The sequence below is a fragment of the Fringilla coelebs genome (assembly GCF_963513975.1).
Source record: "Fringilla coelebs genome assembly, chromosome: 3".
NCBI classification, from domain to species: Eukaryota; Metazoa; Chordata; class Aves; order Passeriformes; family Fringillidae; genus Fringilla; species Fringilla coelebs.
In genome coordinates, this window is record NC_140030.1 from 192,677 (window position 1) to 209,891 (window position 17,215).

Genomic DNA, 17,215 nt, shown 5'->3' on the forward strand with positions numbered 1-17,215 from the left:
GCGGCGGAGCGGGCCTGTGGGACCACCCCGGCCCCGTGGGACCATCCCGGGCCCGGGCTCGGCGGAGGGCGCGATGCAGCTGCGGCACGTGCGGACCCTGCTGGCCCCGCAGGTCGGACTGGGTCGGGCTGGGAGGGGTCGGGCCGCGGGGGAGCGGGCCGGGCCAGTCCGGGTCGGGGAGAGCGGCCCTGACCGGTCTGGGACGCTGAAGCTGTAGTGTGACCGCTGAGCCGTGTGTGCCAGCCGCTGAGCTGTGTGTGCCCGCTGGGGCTTGTTCAGTACCGCTGAGCTGTGTGTGCCTGCTGGGGCTCGTTGTGGGCCCGCTAAGCCGTGTGTGCCCGCAGGACGGGACGGCGCGGGTGACCTGCATGGCCTGGTCCGCCAGCAGTGCCCGCTTCGCCGTGTGCACCGCGGAGCGCGTGGTGCTGCTCTACGACGAGCAGGGCGAGCGGCGCGACAAGTTCTCCACCAAGCCGGCAGACGCCAAGGTGAGCGGGGCCGGGCCCGGGCTGGGCATGGGTCGGGCGGCGCTGAGGAAGCCGACCCTCCCACGGTCACACCGACCCTCTCCGCAGTACGGCAGGAAGAGCTATGCGGTCAAAGGCATGGCCTTCTCCCCGGACTCCACTAAACTGGCCATCGGGCAGACAGACAACGTTGTCTACGTATACAGGATCGGCGAGGAGTGGTGAGTGAGCGGTGAGGTCCAGCATTCCGCCCTGCCATGGGCTCCCATAGCCTGATGCTCACCCTGGCACACGCTGCAGTGCCCATCAGCTGGCCCGCAGAGAGCCACACAGGTGTCCGTGGGGAGCAGCAGGTGAGGTTTCCTCGGCAGGGCCCTTACAGAGCCCGGGCTGTGCAGGCAGCTAGCTGGAGCCTGTGTTGACATCATGTGTCACAGCTGTGCAGCGATGGCACATATCTGCCCCTCATTGCTGGCAGGAGTTGTGCTAACAGGACGCAGAAAAGCAGTTCACCAGGAGTTTGGAAGCTCAAACTCTAGGGGTCTTTTTGGTTTTTTGCCTAAAGTTGTGATAGACTAGCAGCACACAAGACTTCAATGGACTATGTTTGGCAATATCAAACCAGATTGCATATAAACAGTAGGGTGATCAAAATGTGTAGGGTTGCTGATAGTAATTTTTGTTTATATTTTTCTGCAGGGGTGACAAGAAGGTGATATGCAACAAGTTCATCCAAACGGTGAGACCCAGACTTCTGTTTGACTTCATTTTCTCCGGCATATGTAGGAAAAGACAATGAAAGGTCTCTCTGCTCATATTCACAGGTGTACTTGGCCAAACTGTACTTGACCTTTAAAGGTCCTAAGAGAATCTCTAAATTCTGAGGCACATATTGCTCATCAAGCTCCAGAGCTTGCACTAATGCCTGGGTGCAACCAAGTAAATTGTTGAGTGATCAATGCAGTCAGTTACAAAACTTTGGGGACTACTTTAGGCATCAGTGGACAGACTGTTTTAAGGGAGTTGAAAGGGAAAAATATGCAACACTCAGAGCCCAACTATTTTTCACAGGTTTGCGGCTCTAAAGTCCAGGATGCCTTATTAAACAAAATGTAAAGTGTGCAGAATTCAAACTGTGCAATTTCCACATGCTCAATTGCCTCAGGTTTGTGATTTCTGTCAGGTTTGGTCCTTGGCTACCTCTGTGTTCTGCTGCTCTGGCTCGGCCTGCCTGTGTCAGAGAGCAGTCTGCCCAGTAGGTGTTTGCCAAGGCTTGCCCTGAGATCTCTCTGGAAAAGGCAAAGGTGTTAAGAATTCCTTGCACAGAAAGCCATCACAGTGAAAAAATACAGTCCACTGACTATTTCTGCCTTCAGAGGCAAAAGTCCAGCAGCTGCCCCAGGCTTTCCAGGCGAGTGCCATCACCCCGTAGTCTCTGTGTCACCAAGAAAGTTCTCTGCAGGGTAGGAGGAATCATCGTTCATGTCCAAAGCCCCAGAAGACATAGACAGAGCTGCTCTTGATGGAGTTGCTGGAGTCTGTGCCAAGCTTTCTCAAGCTGTCTCTCAGGTGGAGGGTAGCCTCAGCCTCTGGGTTGAAAGCTTTCATCTCAGGGTTGGGTCATGGCCTGCCGCTGTGGCTGCTCTGACAGCTTCAGGGAGCACAGGGAACTCTGTAACAGGAAAGCTGCTGGTCAGCCTCTGTTTTGCCTGCAGTTGAGCTGCTGCACTGAGTGGTCATGAGAATAGAGTGTCATGAGGAAAAGAGAGCAACAGGGGCTTGGTGTCCATTTGTCCCTTTCCTGAGCAGGGTGGCCATCCCAGGTGTGGGCACATTTAGCCTCCCTGCAGAGCTCTTTCCTTGTGTACTGCTTGCTGCCTGCCCCTCCAGCTGCCAGCGCAGTGGGGGCCTGCTGGCCTCTCACAAGCTCAGATGCTGTGCGTGGCACATGTACAGGATTTTGTATTTTTAATGTAGAAATTCAGGATTTTTTTGTCTCATTTCTCATTTCCCCATGCCTTTTCTATCATTTGTAACACATTAAATCCTTTATTTTTTCCTGATGCTGTATGTCTGGGGTTTTTATCACTGTGTCTGGCTTTCTCCTGTAACTAAATACTGTTATTTACAAATTTTTGAAATGTTCAGTCAATAGGAGAGATCATTTATTGAGTCCTTTCCCTTTCCTGCCACTGGACCCTCTCACACCACAGTGATCGCAGTATGTGCTCACACTGGCAAGACAGGCCTCCTGCTGAGGGCGAGGAGGACAAACAATGAGCACATCACTGCTGTGTGAGGCTTGTTCCCAGCTTTTGTTGTGTTAGAGTGGAAAATAAGTCTGACAGATAATGAGGGAAACACACAAATTACTGGGGAACAGGGGTAAGGAAAATGGGTCTTGGTCATTTGTTGGACATTTAAATTATGAACAGTTTGGTTACCTTGAGACATTTTGTTGTCTGATTGTAGCTGTGCTTGCTGATATGAATGACCAGAGCAGGGATGGAAGATGAGATAAGTAAATGAGGAATGAATAAATGCTGATATATATCTTAAGCAGTCCCACATGCTTAAAATGGGGCAGAGAGCCAGTGAGGCTGGTACTGGTGGCACAGTGCCAAACACCAGCCTTCTTACTGACTGAAGTTCTGCAGGGTAGATGTGAAGAGCTTTCCTAAACTTTCTTGGCCCTCTCTTACAGTTGGGTTTTGTGTTCAGCTTTATTCATTCTGACTCCACCTCAGGTTTTGAGAATACCTTTGGTTTGGATTTAATGAGCCTGTTTCTGCCTGACCTACTTGGTAGCATCTAATAACCATCTTTTTCATCAATGAAAAAATAAACACTATTTCTTATTAATCAAATAAAGATCCAATGGACAAGTATTCTCATATATATTACAGAAGTTGTCACAGTGAAATTATTTTTATATTTTATACTTGTTGCAAAAAACCTTTTAAAACAGCCATGATTTTATACATTTACCAATAGCATGTGGCAAGCCAAGCACTGGTCAGTAATACTCACAAAAGAGCTCCAAACTGAACACATCCCTATAACTTTTTTGCTCTCCCATAGTCCTCCTGTGCTCAATTACTTTGCCCCAGCTCACTTTTATCTAGTTTAAGCTTCAGCATGAAGTAAGGTTTGTCCAGTATCTTCAGCTACTGTAAGGCCTGTCCAGATGCCCTATCTCTCCTGCCTGAATAGTGTCTGTTCATGAACTATTTTAGGTGGCAGTGGGGCAGGAAGCTGGGTAGGGTGGAGCTCTTACCTCTCTTTTTGCCTCCTCCTTTGCAGAGTGCTGTGACCTGCTTATTGTGGCCATCAGAGAATATCATTGTCTTTGGTCTTGCTGAAGGAAAGGTAGAGAAACTTGTTAGTTGTGTGACTTCCCTTGCGGGGTCTGCCAGTGGCTGGGCTGAGGGATAGGAGCCATCACTCAGTGGTGCCACAGTAACAGCAGCAGAGGGTTACACTGTGGACTTGAATTTTCTGGCTCACAGTTAGTCCCTGGAGGTTCTACTGGATCTTTTGGATCTTTCTCCAAACTTTCTAGAAATGTGGAAATGTGACTCCAACTTTTCCACTTCTGTAACATTCTGGGAGTCAATGAGCTTCCTGTGATTTCTTTCCCTCGTAGTGAACAAGGAATGTTACGTACACTGGGGGAGATCCACATTCTACCGATAAAAGCAACACTGATCATTTTCTCTTTCTCAGGTTCGTTTAGCAAACACAAAGAACAACAAGTCTTCCACCATCTATGGGACAGATTCCTATGTCGTCTCACTAACTTCCAAGTGAGTATGGCATTGCTTTGGCCTGCCCTGCTTTGGCTCAGTCTCACACCTGCTGCTGGCTTGGAGTAACAGGGACCAGGGGAGCTTGCCAGTGTTCTTTTGCTGTCACTTTGTTGTCAAGATAATACTGTGCTCTCCAGAAGAAATTCCTTCCTAAAATCTGGTACCTGGCTGTGCCACACAGACAGTCTGGTTGTTCTTCAAACACAGTTGAGGATGAAAGTCTCCATGAGCTTACTTATGTTCATTGATGTATTTGAATCTGTGACTTTGTAAGGATTACATTTGTCAGCTTCATCTAAGTAATAACTAACATTAATCATGTTTAAGGGCTAAAAAAGTAGCCCTTAAAAAAAGTAGCCAGATAAAACCTTTGACAAGGCTGTAATCAGGACAATAACCGTAAAGTGCAATTTAAAATTATTTTCATTAATAAGATTTCATTTCAACTACTTTAGTATTCTTTACCAAAAAATTGAGATGTGTCATCGTCCTAGGAGTCGAATTTTCACTAAATGCTGTCATTCTGGTGACAGGTACACGATTGCTGGATTGCTACTGTGTCCATAGAATTTGTATTCTGTTCTTGAATCTTCTAGTCATCATTAAAAAGTGTTTCCCTAGGTATATGATTTTCAGCCTGTTTCTTTTTCTTTGCTCTCTTCTCCCTGCTTGTGTCCAGAAGCCCAAGACATCAATGCTATAAAAAATGGACTTAGGCCTGGAGTTTTTGCCCAGGTGTTTTTTTGCCTACATTGTGTTTCTTTTAGGGATTCCCAGTATCATAATACCCAGCCTCACTTCTGGAACAGTTCCAGTGCAAGAGCTGTTTGATGCACATTGCTGTAAGCACTTGTGAGCAGAGCCATTATTCCACTGAAGGTCACTTAGCTTCTGGGTTTTAGTAATACAGAAGGTTTTTTACTGTGATTTTACATGATGAAGACACTTAACTGGTCACTCTCCTTTCCACTCTGGGTTCTTTTTTCTGCTTTCCTTTTACAGACACTGGCACAGGTACTCGATATTTGTCTTGTCTTTGGAGAAGGTTCCTTTGATGAGGAACATCAGCTGTGACCCTGGGAATGGCTGCTCTGGGCAGGGATATGAGTATGAAGGTGCAAGTCTTCCTGTAACATTGCATCATCCTGTCTGTGTTTTTCTGCAGTGTGTCGGGGAGAGGAATCCTGTCTGGCCATGCAGATGGAACCATAGTGCGCTTCTTCTTTGATGATGAGGGCTCAGGTGAATCACAGGTACCAAAGATCCTTCTCAGTGAGCAAAATTCCTATTTGCACAGCCTGCTTCCCAGCTCCAGAACTCTGGAAAGGGATCAGGCAGTGGAGAGAGTGGAAGTCTGGAGAGGAGCTGCCGGCTGTACTTGGTAGCAAAGGTTTTGGGAAACATTGATGGAGGCAGAACAGTGATTAGATGCTTTGGAATACACTGAGGGCAGTGGTAAGGGGGGAATTAAAGTTTTTGTGTATGAGGCATAAGGGTGTTCAGGTGTCTGGAAAGATCTGATGTTCAGGTGTCCAGGAGAATGATGCTTGAAGAGGTGGGGGTTCCATGGAGTGGCTGCTATTGTCCCCACACTTAGTCGGGTGTAGTTACCACAGTTAATGTTGAATCTCAGGCTCAGATTTTGTCATTGGACACCCAGCATTTCTCCTGAGCCTCCTTTTCCTCTGTGCTTTAGGCTGTGGTGAAGGGGGTGCTGTTCTCAGATCTTTTGTCTCCAGCTGAAGCAGTTTGAGCATGGCTGCTCTCTGCCATGCTATCATGGAGATCCATCTATACTCTGCTGTGTTGGGAGTTCAGTCTCAGTCTGGTTAATGGTATCAGTCTTCTTACTGGCATTAGAATTCTTCTCACACAGTTAATGAATGTAATAGCTGATAAATCTCTCAGTTCTGGTTTGTCTTCCTACAGCCTAGGCAGGCAGTCAAAGCTGCCCCCATGAACTGGGCTTTACAGAAGGTCCCATACTGGTCCCCACTGGGATAGTTGAGCCCAGAGGCCAGCTAGGAGTTGGGGCCATTCACATGTTCAGGGTGTCTTGTCTGTTGTAGGGTAAGTTGGCAGTGCATCCCTGTCCTCCTTACGCCCTGGCCTGGGCTTCCAGCAGCATTGTGGCTGCAGGCTGTGACAAGAAGATTGTCGCTTACGGGAAGGAGGGCAGTGTGATTCAAACCTTCGACTACAGCCGTGACTCGTCAGAGAAGGAATTCACCACAGCAGCCACCAGTCCCAGCGGCCAGTCCATTGTCCTTGGCAGCTATGACAGGTACCACGTACCTGACAGAGAATTCTCCTCTTTGTAGTCCTTCCTTTGGCAGCCATACACAGTTTTTAATGTCTCTCTTACCTCCTCTCTCTGACAGGTTGCGGGTTCTGAACTGGAGCCCCCGCCGCAGTGCCTGGGAGGAGGGCAAGCCCAAAGAAATAGCTCACCTGTACACCATCACAGCTTTGGCTTGGAAGAGGGATGGCTCGCGGATCTGCGCGGTTGGTGTCATCAGTCAGGAGGCCTGAGCCCTCAAGTGTCCCACCAGGGGGATGTTTGGGCATGGTGTGGTGTGCTCAGGGGAAGGCTTTGAACATGGTCATCCTGGTGTGGTCACACCTCACCCGGGGATGCAGGGCAGGCTCTGAGGCCAGGAGCTTGTGCTAGGGACCTGCTGCAGTCAGGTGTGCCAGTGTGGAGCTGCAGAACCTTCTGGATGCTGGTGTGATGGCTCACTGGTTGCAGCAGCCCTTCTCTTTTGTCAGAAACATGATGAGGTCAGCATAGCTTCTCCAGAGCAGTCTCAAGAGCATTCTTTCCTCTGGGCATTCATGAGAAGCTGTATAAAACTGACCTGCTAATCACATTCTGTGTTTCTGTGCTGTGTTTTCAGTTCAGCCTTCTCTTTCTTCAACCTTTAGCCATCAAGCCTTAATTTGCCTTTCTCTAAAGTTAGAATATTCTTTAAATCTCTTTAAATTCATCTTTCTGCATATTTTCTGTAGTAAGTTGACTAACTTCAAACACTTAAATTATTTATGAATGAGGTTATTTATGACTTTTCTTTATCAGTTTTTTTATGGTTTTGTGTTAAACAATCTGAATCCTTGAAATACTTTCAGACCAAGAATTATTGAACATGTGAACAAATATTTTCATAGAAGGGGAAGAGACTAAGGGATAGGAGATCAGTGGAAAGAAGGGAGATGTTATAAAGAAAGATATAAAGGTGAAAGGTTTCTTCTGGAAGGAAGGCTGGGAGGCTGGGAGACGCAGAAGTGGGAAACTGAGAAGAATAATGGAAAAAATGAGGGTAAAGCTGGTTTGTAACCCTGCCTCCTCCAGTCCCAGATTCATGCCAGCATTTGATAATCTTCATTTTTCTGAGAATGGCTCAATCTTTCTGTTGTCTAAAGAAAGTCAAAATAGGGCTGGTCCTCCTGCATGTGAGTGCTTGAACCTTGTTTTCCAGAACAGCTGGGAACGGTTGTTTGTGCCTGACCTCTGAACTTCTTCATGTAAGCAGGGTCAGGAATCTCTCTCCTTAACAGAGTTCGCTGACCACATGTGTTTTTGTCCCCAGGGTACACTGTGTGGAGGAGTTGAACAGTTTGACTGCTGCCTTCGCAAAACCATTTACAAAAATAAATTTGAAATGACATATGTGGGACCAAGCCAGGTAAGAGACTATCTCATGAGGTATGAAATTCCTGATGAAAATGGAGTGTTTGCTAGAACTAGGCATGTTTGAAGTTCTGCACCTATGGTTTGTTCATACCAACTTGTTGAGAAAGGCATAGGGGATATGCCTGGGACAGGGCTAAGGTTGGGTGGGAAGTGGATAGCATAAGAGACCGTGGAGTTCATTTCCTGCCTTGTGAATTTTTGTGAGGTATCTCCATGTCAAGCGCAGACTTCTAAAGTGATTTCATTTCAGACAAACTGACCTTGTTCAGACTGTGGCAGTAAGGGTGAGCTGGCAGCCTGGGCACCCCTGTGCAGTCAGGGAAGAGTACAGGACTCTTCAAAGGAGGCTTATCCTTGGGGGCCTGAGTGGGTCTCCAGTTAGGCTAGTAACTTGTAAATGGCAAAAGTTAGAATCCCACATGTCTACTACAGCTGTCATCCTATGCAAAAGGAATTATAAGGTTTTTAAAAAAAGCAGAGGGAAATGATGGGGACCTCTAAATATCCTAGTATCATCTGTTCCCTTATTTTCCACGGGGCAAGAAGTCTGCTCTGTTCCTCTGTGCATGGCCTCATACTGCTTTTCCTCACTTTCACTAGGTCATTGTGAAGAACCTCTCCACAGGAAGCCGAGTTGTGTTGAAATCCCAGTATGGTTATGAGATTGATGAGGTGAAGATCTTAGGGAAGGACAGGTACCTGGTGGCCCATACCTCAGACACGTTACTGCTGGGTGATGTCAGCTCAAACAAGCTCAGTGAGGTAATGGAAAATCAGTGGCATTTCTGGAGTGACAAATGCTTAACTTCATAACTCAGAGGATATGATTTCTGCATGGAATCAATCCCTCTTTTCAAAGAATCGTAGAACAGTTCAGGTTGGAAGGGGCCTTGGGAGGTCTCTTATCAAACTTACTGCCCAAAGGGAAGTAAATATTAAATTCAGATGTTGCTCAGGTCCCACAATTTCTTTAGTCCTCTATTCCAATGCTTTACTGTACTCATGGAGGAAAGCATCTTTCTAAGTCATCTTGCTATTTTGACTGCTGTTTTATGATAATTTTTCATCTTTTCACTCTGCATCTGCCAAAAAAAGCCTGGCATCACTGTATTAGAGGTTTCCTAAGCCTTCCCTTCTCCAGGCTGAAGAAGCCAAATTCCTTCAGCTTCTCTTCACAGTGTAAGTGCTCCCAACCATCTTGATGGCAGTGTGCTGAACTTGCTCCAGTTTATCAGTCTTTCTTGTACATGGGGACCCAAATCTGGATGTTTTGCATCTATACATTCCACATGTGAACGTACAAATCTTAGTGTGTTTAAAAGAAACAAAATAAAAAATCATCAGAAAACAATTCATGGCTGCATCCCACAGCTTATGCCAGTGCCATTTCTGGTACCAGACAATTCACACAAAATTGTCCATCCCCTGAGCCTCACAGTGCACTCAGTGCTGAGACTGGAGAATGTGGGCAATAGGCTTATGTATAATAAAAGCATTAAATAGGCTTCAGGGACATATTTGCTTTATTCACCAAGTTGTCACATACCTTTAATCAGACTGATGGTGAGCTAATTAGTCTCTCTTGGAGTAGGAGCTCTGACTGGAGGTTTGTGCTGGAGAATGCTGATATTTGGTAATAAAACTGAGAGTTTGGCCAGAATGAAGTTCCCAGCTTTCTCTACATCTTACTGCACTGAGTTTTTCTTTTGATTGCATAGCTATACTCACTTCTCAGAAAGAGCAAGAGAGATGTCCATTTGCTCTCTTGCCGTCTCAGTGGAGTTCCTTTGAAGCAGTAAGTTGGCGCTTGCACTCCGTGAGGGAAGAGGACTGCTGTAGCCTTGGCTCTCAGCTTTCTGCTCCTCTGGTCACTTGTCTGTTGTTACCACAGCAACTATTGTATTATCCAGTGCTTTAACAAATTTCCAATCAGTTGTTCCCCCACTGGCACCATGCTGATCAGCCATTGCTAGAATGACCCTAAAAAAAAGGGTTTCGGCTACATGTGGTGAGGAGATTCTGCTCCCACAAGTGGTAGCAGTGATTCTGTGGCTATGATTAACAGAGGCAAAGGAGCTGTTTTCTTGCTTTTTTGTAATAAAGCTGGTCTGGGGAAGGTGGAGAAGGGCCTATGAAGGATAGGATAGAGGGAGTACCTTGCTCCCATAAAGGCCTCTTGTTCAGAAGGCAGTAATATACTATACAAAGAGAGCTGGAGTCTGAAGCTGAGTCTAAAGAAAGGAGAAAAACATGTGGAATTTGCAAGCTGGGAATGACTGAAAAAAAATGTTAGCAGCTAAAGTGATGGAATATGATCCATTGTGCAGTGTAAGTCATGCTGTCTGTTGTGGGAGCCAAAAGCTGGACAGAGGACCCCATCATCTGCAGACTGGTGCTGGTGGAACTGTCAGCCTGACGCCATGCCATTGCTTTGTAGGTGGCCTGGCAAGGATCTGGGGGGAATGAGAAGTTCTTCTTCGACAATGAGAACGTAAGTAGGATGGGACAGAATGCTCCCCTGAATGGTGTGTAGTGCTGTGTGTGCATCAGCAAGAAAAGTGTCACCTGCATTTCTGGAAAACCCTGTTTCTCAGCAGTTTCCTGGATTTAGCCTCTTCACGCAGATCCCAATCTGCTTCTTCCCTGTACTTGCCTTTTTCCCATGCAGGTACAGAATAAACTCTGTGTGTGGACTGACGAGTTATATAAGTCATAACCCTGAAGGAGAGAGAAGCAATAAAAGATCAGTGGCCAGAGAGGGTGTTAGAGATACAGAATACAGCTGTTATGGGGAGAGCTTCACTCCTGCAGGACCGATAAGCCCACGATTAACATCCCCAGCCTTGATGAAAAGCTGTCAGTCACAACAAAAGGACAAGAACAGCTCCTTAGTCGTCCCATAGTATTTAAATTCAGATTCGTGTGCAGCAGAGTTCATTCCTTACCCTTCACTGGTAGGTGTGAGTGTTTCTATTACTTTACTCTGAAAGTGTATTCCCCTCTCACCATCAGGTCTGCATGATTTTTAATGCTGGAGAGCTGACACTAGTGGAATATGGAAGCAATGACATTCTGGGGTCTGTCCGCACAGAGTTTGTGAACCCTCATCTGGTCAGGTAATGGTTACATCTGCCTGTGTAACCAGCACAGGCAGTTAGTAGAGTGAGTTCAGATACAAAACCATGGAGGTGTCCCATACTGTAGCATGCAGCCCCCAGACACCCTCTTCTCCGAGGGACCACTGATGGGTTTAGTTGCCACGTTACTGGCTGTCAAGTTTTAGAAGCACAAGAGCCTCTTTTCCTCTGATCTTGGTGCAGCCTGCCTTGGCTATTGCTGAACCTCCTGTGCATGTTCTCAGGCAATTCTGCATCCAGCTGGTGCTGGTGGTACGTCATTAGGGACTCAGTTGCCAGCAGGACCTCCTCTGTTGCTCCAAAATTCTATATCTCATGTTCTGATTCAGGAGAAGGGATGATCATGGACTGCTCAGAGCAATGTACCCAAGTGTTCTTGGGGACCCCTGAACCAGAGGGGCAGCTTTGGGGGGAAGCCATGGATCAGAAAGCTTTGTTCTCACTTGAGGCAGCTATAGCTACTGGGCAAGTGTCACAGGTCAGAGAGCTGCCAGAGGCTCCATGTGCTCAGGGAAACTGCAGGTAAGTCAGGGAGGGACCCTGTGATTCAAATGTGAATTTTGGGAGTAGTGAAGGTAATAGTCATTCCCTTCAAATCACAGTGTCCGTATCAATGAGAGACAACAGCGAGGTGTGGATGAGAACAAGAGACTGGCTTACCTGATCGACATCAAGACTATAGCAACAGGTGAGTGTGACCCTCCTTCCCCTTCACTGCATTTTGCCAGCCTTCCTTATTCCTTTTCATTTTTTGTGCCAGGCAGCACATCCCTGAAGGTCCTCTGTGCATTCCCTCTGCCTAGCAGCAGATTCTTGAAGTTCCCCTTTGCATTCCCTCTGCCTAGCAGCAGTCCACTGGAAACCAGGCTGTCCTGCTTTGGACATGATGCTGCCTGTCAGGGACACAGCCATGGGTGGCTGGGACTGTGTCCTGGACCCAGACTCTGTGTTGACTGCTCACAGACAGTGGGAGAGAGCTGCTACTGCTGAGAAGGCATCAAAATAAAATGTCACTGCTTTTTGGTGTCCTTGTCACAGTGTCTTTGCTGAGGATCTTGCCCTAAATAGGTCCCAAGCATCTGATTCCCTGGCACAGCTGTGGGTGTTGAGCACTTTGAGATACATCAGGTACTGACACTGTTTCCTTTCTTTCCTTCCCAAGTGGACCTTGTTGGTGGCTACAACACTGGCACAATCAGTCATGACAGCAAGATTGATTGGCTGGAGCTCAATGAAACAGGCCATAAACTGCTCTTCAGGGACAAGAAGATGAGGGTGAGGCAGCCACCTCAGGCTATGTGGCAGGATGGTGTGTGTGGGGAGAGGTAGAGATAGAAATGCTTGAATGGAGGGAGGGAGGGAGGTGAGAAGCGCATCTGAAGCACTCCTGATTTTTTGCTTACTGCTCCTTTGGGGAAGATTGACCGTGTCCAGATTGCATGAGCTGGCAGTGTTGTATTCTTGAGTCATAGCTAATGCTGAACTTAGTTATTGGATGTCTTGCTTCAACTCATCACACCTGACAGTGAAAATCATAGGTTCTTCTTCTGTAGTTATGTCAGTGGTATTCAAAAGTCATGTCAGTCAGATGAAGTCCCAGTGACTGGGAAAAGGAGAACATTGTACCCATCTTTAAAAGGAGTAGGAAGGAGGACCCTGGGAACTACTGACCTGGTAGCCTCACCTCTGGGGCTTGGAAGATCATGGAACAGATCCCCCTAGAAGCAGTGCTAAGGCAGATGGGGAATGGGAAGGGGTTTCAGGACAGCCAGCATGCCTTCACCAACAGTGAGTCCTGCCTGACTGACCCAATGGCCTTCTCTGATGGAAGAGACTCCATCAGTGAGCAAGGGAAGGGCCATGGATGTCATTTATCTAGATGTCTGTAAAACCTTTCACACAGTCCCCCACAACATTCTTCTCTCTAAACTGGAGAGAGATGGATTTGATGGTGGACTGTCTGCTGGATAAGGAATTGGGTGACCATTTGCATTCAGAGGGAAGTGGTCACAGCTCAGAGTCCTGGTGGACATCAGTGACAAGCAGTGCCCCTCAGGGGTCTGTATGGGCCAGTGCTATTTTCTATCCTCATTATGATAGAGATGAAGGGGTTGAGTACACCCTCAGCAAGCCTGCAGATGACACCAAGCTGAGTGAGAGTGGAATAGCACACCTGAAGGACGGGGCCATCCAGAGGAACCTGGACCAGCTCCCCAGCTGTGCCCATGGGAATCTCATGAGATGTAACAAGGCCAAGCATAAGTTGTGTCCTCAACCAATCCCACAGTGAAGGCAGCAGGGGAGGGTGGGCTCTGTTCCTCTGCCCTGTTTGGGTGAGACCCCCATCTGCTGCTTCCAGATGTAGGGTCCCAGCTCAGGACAGACATGGAGCTGCTGGAGCAAGTCCAGAGGAGGCCACAGAGATGGTCAGAGGCCTGGAACACCTCTTCTATAAGGAAAGGCTGAAAGAATTGGGATTGTTCATCCTGGAGAAGAGAAGGCTCCAGGGAGAGCTTAGAGCCCCTTCCAGTGCCTAAAGGACCTCCAAAGGAGCTGGGGAGGGGCTTTGGACAAGAGCCTGGAGTGAGAGGATAAGGGGGAATGGCTTCCCACTGCTAGAGGGCAGGGTTGGATGGGATACTGGGGAGAAATTCTCCCCTGTAAGGGTGCTGAGGCCCTGACACAGGTTGTCCAGGGAAGCTGTGGCTGCCTTGTCCCTGGAAGTGTTCAAGGCCAGGCTGGGCAGGACTTGGAGCTACCTGGTCTAATGGAAGGTGTCCCTGCCTCTGGCAGGAGGTTGGAACAAGATAATTTTTAAGGTTCCTTCCAACCCAAACCATTCTGCGGTTCTATGATTTCTCGTGCCATTTTGATACAGACTGAAACAGGGCCATTGTCTTGTTCTCTTTTGATAGGTATCTCATGAGGCTAGCACTGTTCTCCTTTTTCTCATCTTTTCTAGGTGAGGACAAGGAATAGAGACAGTCTGCAACTTTTCAGTCACATGACATCATATATATAGCAAAGTTATGCCATATGTCAAGTTACACCTTCCAAAGTGTTGTGTTTGGTTTGGGGCAGTGTGTTCCACAAACAACTGACCTCTCACCCTATTGGTAGTAGTCCTTGCAACAGGACTGTGCCTAGGATGGAGAGGTCAGCCCAAAATTACAGAGGAAGGCCCTTCTTGGTCCCTTAGTTTATTTCCATGAAGACCTTCAGAGCTCATTTTCCTGTTCCATCTCTGCAGCTGAGAGGGAACTGAAGTAGCACAAGGCACATTCTGGTTTATATACGTCTGTGCCAAGCTCTAAGGGAGGCAAGAGCTTGAAGTGCTGCAAGGGTTTGACAAGGTCTTATAGGAGTGTGTAAATAAGTATAAGATTTTAGCCTGTGTGTCTTGGGAAAAGTCTGTTTCCTGATGGGTGATGTCTGTTTCCAAGACACCTGCTCAGCTGTTCCTGCAGTGAGCTAGCAGCCCAGCCAGAAGCCCAGCTGAGCCTGTTCTCCCTTCCTTCTCCAGCTGCAGCTCTATGACATTGAGAGCAGCACCAAGACCACCATTCTGAACTATTGCTCCTACGTGCAGTGGGTCCCGGGCAGTGATGTGGTGGTTGCTCAGAACAGGAACAGTCTCTGCGTTTGGTACAACATCGACGCTCCAGAGCGAGTCACCATGTTTCCTCTGAAGGTAAAACTCTGCAGACTTTGATTGCCTCCTGCAGTTTCTTCTTCTTCTTCCTCACATGTGTGGGAGTAGCAAGGGTGTTATGGCAGAAGGGAGACAGAAGGGAACTGTTAGTTTCTTATGGACAAAATACAAGCTTATTTGTCAACTTTGCGGCAAATATTTCTGGCAGAAGATGGAGCAAGGAGCTGCTTCATGGCTCAGTGCTCAGTGCAAGCTCATTCAGAAGAACCATGACTGGCAGAGCTGTTGCATTGCTGCCCTCACACCCCTGAAACCCCACACACTTCAGATGAGCAGGGGAGTATTGACAGCTGGTACTCTTTCTAGGGGGATATCATAGGCTTGGAAAGGAACGATGGAAAGACTGAAGTGATAGTATCTGAAGGGGTGAACACTGTGCCCTACACCCTGGATGAAGGCCTCATAGAATTTGGAACTGCCATTGATGATGGGGATTATCACAGGTAAGTGCTGGATATGCCAGTGGGGATGGCAGGTAGCTCATGTCACATGCCAGACACCTGGGAATCAATGACCCATGAACAGCAGCAGCACAGCTTTCCAGAGTTGAGCTTGAGACTCTCAGCATGATGTTGGTGCCAGGTCTGGCTATAATGAACATCACAGTCCTTCAGGAGAGATTTTTCAGGTTTTCTTCCTTGCAGCTTTGTGGTTTCCCACTCAGGGAGTCCCACAGACACCAACAGGGCTTTGCTGAAGGTAGCTGTCAATTAATTTCAGTGAATAAGAGTCTCCAGAGCAGCCAGATGTGAAGTGGTGCTTGGATGCTTTTACTGCTGCCCTTCCAGGGATGGTAGCAGTATCATGGAAACATCTAGGAGCTATGCAGAGGGAAAATTGACTGCCTGAAATGCTCATGGCAGCTGCCTGGGGACACTCTTAGAGGGCTTTTAAAAGTGACCAAGGGGAAAAAACTTCACGTGTTCATAGCACTGTTGTGTCTTCAGAGACTTTCTCAGTAGAGACTTGTATCAGACCACTGATACAAAGAACACTTTAGATTTGTCTCACACTGCTACAGCCTTCTGCTGTTTCATCTGCCTCTAAGTACCTTAGCCCAGGTAGGAATAACCTAGATGTCTGAATTTCCCTCTGCTCTGTTAGGCTCTGTGTTACACCGTCCTCTTCAGAGCTGGGCACACCCAGCTGGCTTTGGTTTCAGTGCCACTCTGGTTAGGAAGCTCCTGTCTCAGCCTGGGATTTTCTTCAGAGAGCTCTTCTGTCACTGAAAGTCTGCAAATCTCTCTTTCTCAAGGGCTGCTGCATTTTTGGAGACGCTGGAAATGTCCACAGAGACTGAAGCTATGTGGAAGACCCTCAGCAGACTGGCTTTGGAAGCAAGACAGCTGCACATTGCAGAGAGGTACATCACACTTTCATGGCTTCAACATGCTCTTTGCTGAATCCCAGAAACCAGGGTCCAGCTGAAGATGTGGCTCTGTGTATGGTCTGGAGTATTCCCTGCATTGGAGAATTACCTGTTCTCTGTGCCAGGCCATGGCTTTGCCTTTTCATCCCAGCTGGTAATGCCAGAACCAGGGCTGGGAACACCTCTGTCTGTAGCATAAATTTTTGTTGATGTTAGTCCAAAGCTGTGTATAGCAAGGACTCAGCAGCTTGAGGCATTGCTGAAGCCTGGGGAGGTGAAACATGAGCCTTGGTCATGTTCCTGGATTCTCTCATGGAGCAGGGCTAGAGGGCACATCTGAACATAGCTCTTGGCAAAATCCTTCTCTTGAAGTAGGCCACCACACATCTCCCATTGCTGAGCTGAGTCTGCTACCTGGTTTCTGATTTTCTTATCTTGGACCAAAAGTGGGCAACAAAACCTGGGTATTGGCTAACTGTTTTGCATTTTCCAGGTGCTTTGCAGCTCTGGGAAACATGGCAAAGGCTCGATTTCTGCATGAAACCAATGTCATTGCTGACCAGGCGGCTCAGGAGCATGTAAGTGAAACTTTTCCTGCTTTGCAGAGCAGCAGTTTCCCTGTAAATGCTCGCATGCACATTATCTTCTGTGTCCTTGCTCACCAGTGTTGTGCTACAGACCAGTATCTCTTCATGTAAAAACTGCTGACGTTGTCTTCTGTCCACAACTGTCAGGTCCCTCTCAAGGCTGGCCATTTTATACTGTCCTGGCTTGTCACTGCTGTGATTCCCAGCTGTCTTTTGTTTCTGTAGTGACCCAGCCTCCACCTGCAGTGCCCTCCATGTTCCGTTCTAGAGCCTGTTCTTTCCCTCAGCAAACTGAGCTTGCTGCTGTTGTCTGCAGGGTGGGGATGGCACAGACCATTACCTGGTGAGGGCCCGCTTGGCCATGCTGGACAAGAACTACAAGCTAGCAGAGATGATCTTTCTGGAACAAGTGAGTAAAGGAACAAGGAGAGGAAAAGGTTCTG

The 17,215-nt window shown here is 47.7% G+C and overlaps 1 protein-coding gene across 3 annotated transcripts in view; it reads left to right on the forward strand.

The window, feature by feature from the left end:
* The first annotated feature begins 10 nt into the window (after positions 1-10).
* IFT172 (intraflagellar transport 172) overlaps positions 11-17,215 on the forward strand; it is a 38,577-nt gene continuing 21,372 nt past the window's right edge. For 2 of the 3 annotated variants that reach the window (XM_084201772.1, XM_084201773.1), the window contains exons 1-20: positions 11-112; positions 345-488; positions 576-688; positions 1,167-1,206; positions 3,771-3,836; positions 4,194-4,273; positions 5,442-5,529; positions 6,346-6,560; positions 6,658-6,781; positions 7,864-7,959; positions 8,568-8,729; positions 10,405-10,458; positions 10,980-11,083; positions 11,707-11,792; positions 12,267-12,379; positions 14,628-14,795; positions 15,123-15,259; positions 16,072-16,179; positions 16,679-16,763; positions 17,089-17,181. In XM_084201772.1, the coding sequence (XP_084057898.1) occupies positions 74-112; positions 345-488; positions 576-688; positions 1,167-1,206; positions 3,771-3,836; positions 4,194-4,273; positions 5,442-5,529; positions 6,346-6,560; positions 6,658-6,781; positions 7,864-7,959; positions 8,568-8,729; positions 10,405-10,458; positions 10,980-11,083; positions 11,707-11,792; positions 12,267-12,379; positions 14,628-14,795; positions 15,123-15,259; positions 16,072-16,179; positions 16,679-16,763; positions 17,089-17,181 (2,115 nt within the window). In that variant the 5' untranslated portion in view covers positions 11-73. Of the gene's footprint in view, positions 113-344; positions 489-575; positions 689-1,166; positions 1,207-3,770; positions 3,837-4,193; positions 4,274-5,441; positions 5,530-6,345; positions 6,561-6,657; positions 6,782-7,863; positions 7,960-8,567; positions 8,730-10,404; positions 10,459-10,979; positions 11,084-11,706; positions 11,793-12,266; positions 12,380-14,627; positions 14,796-15,122; positions 15,260-16,071; positions 16,180-16,678; positions 16,764-17,088; positions 17,182-17,215 lie in introns of those variants that run through there. The other variant, XM_084201774.1, reaches the window with a different exon arrangement.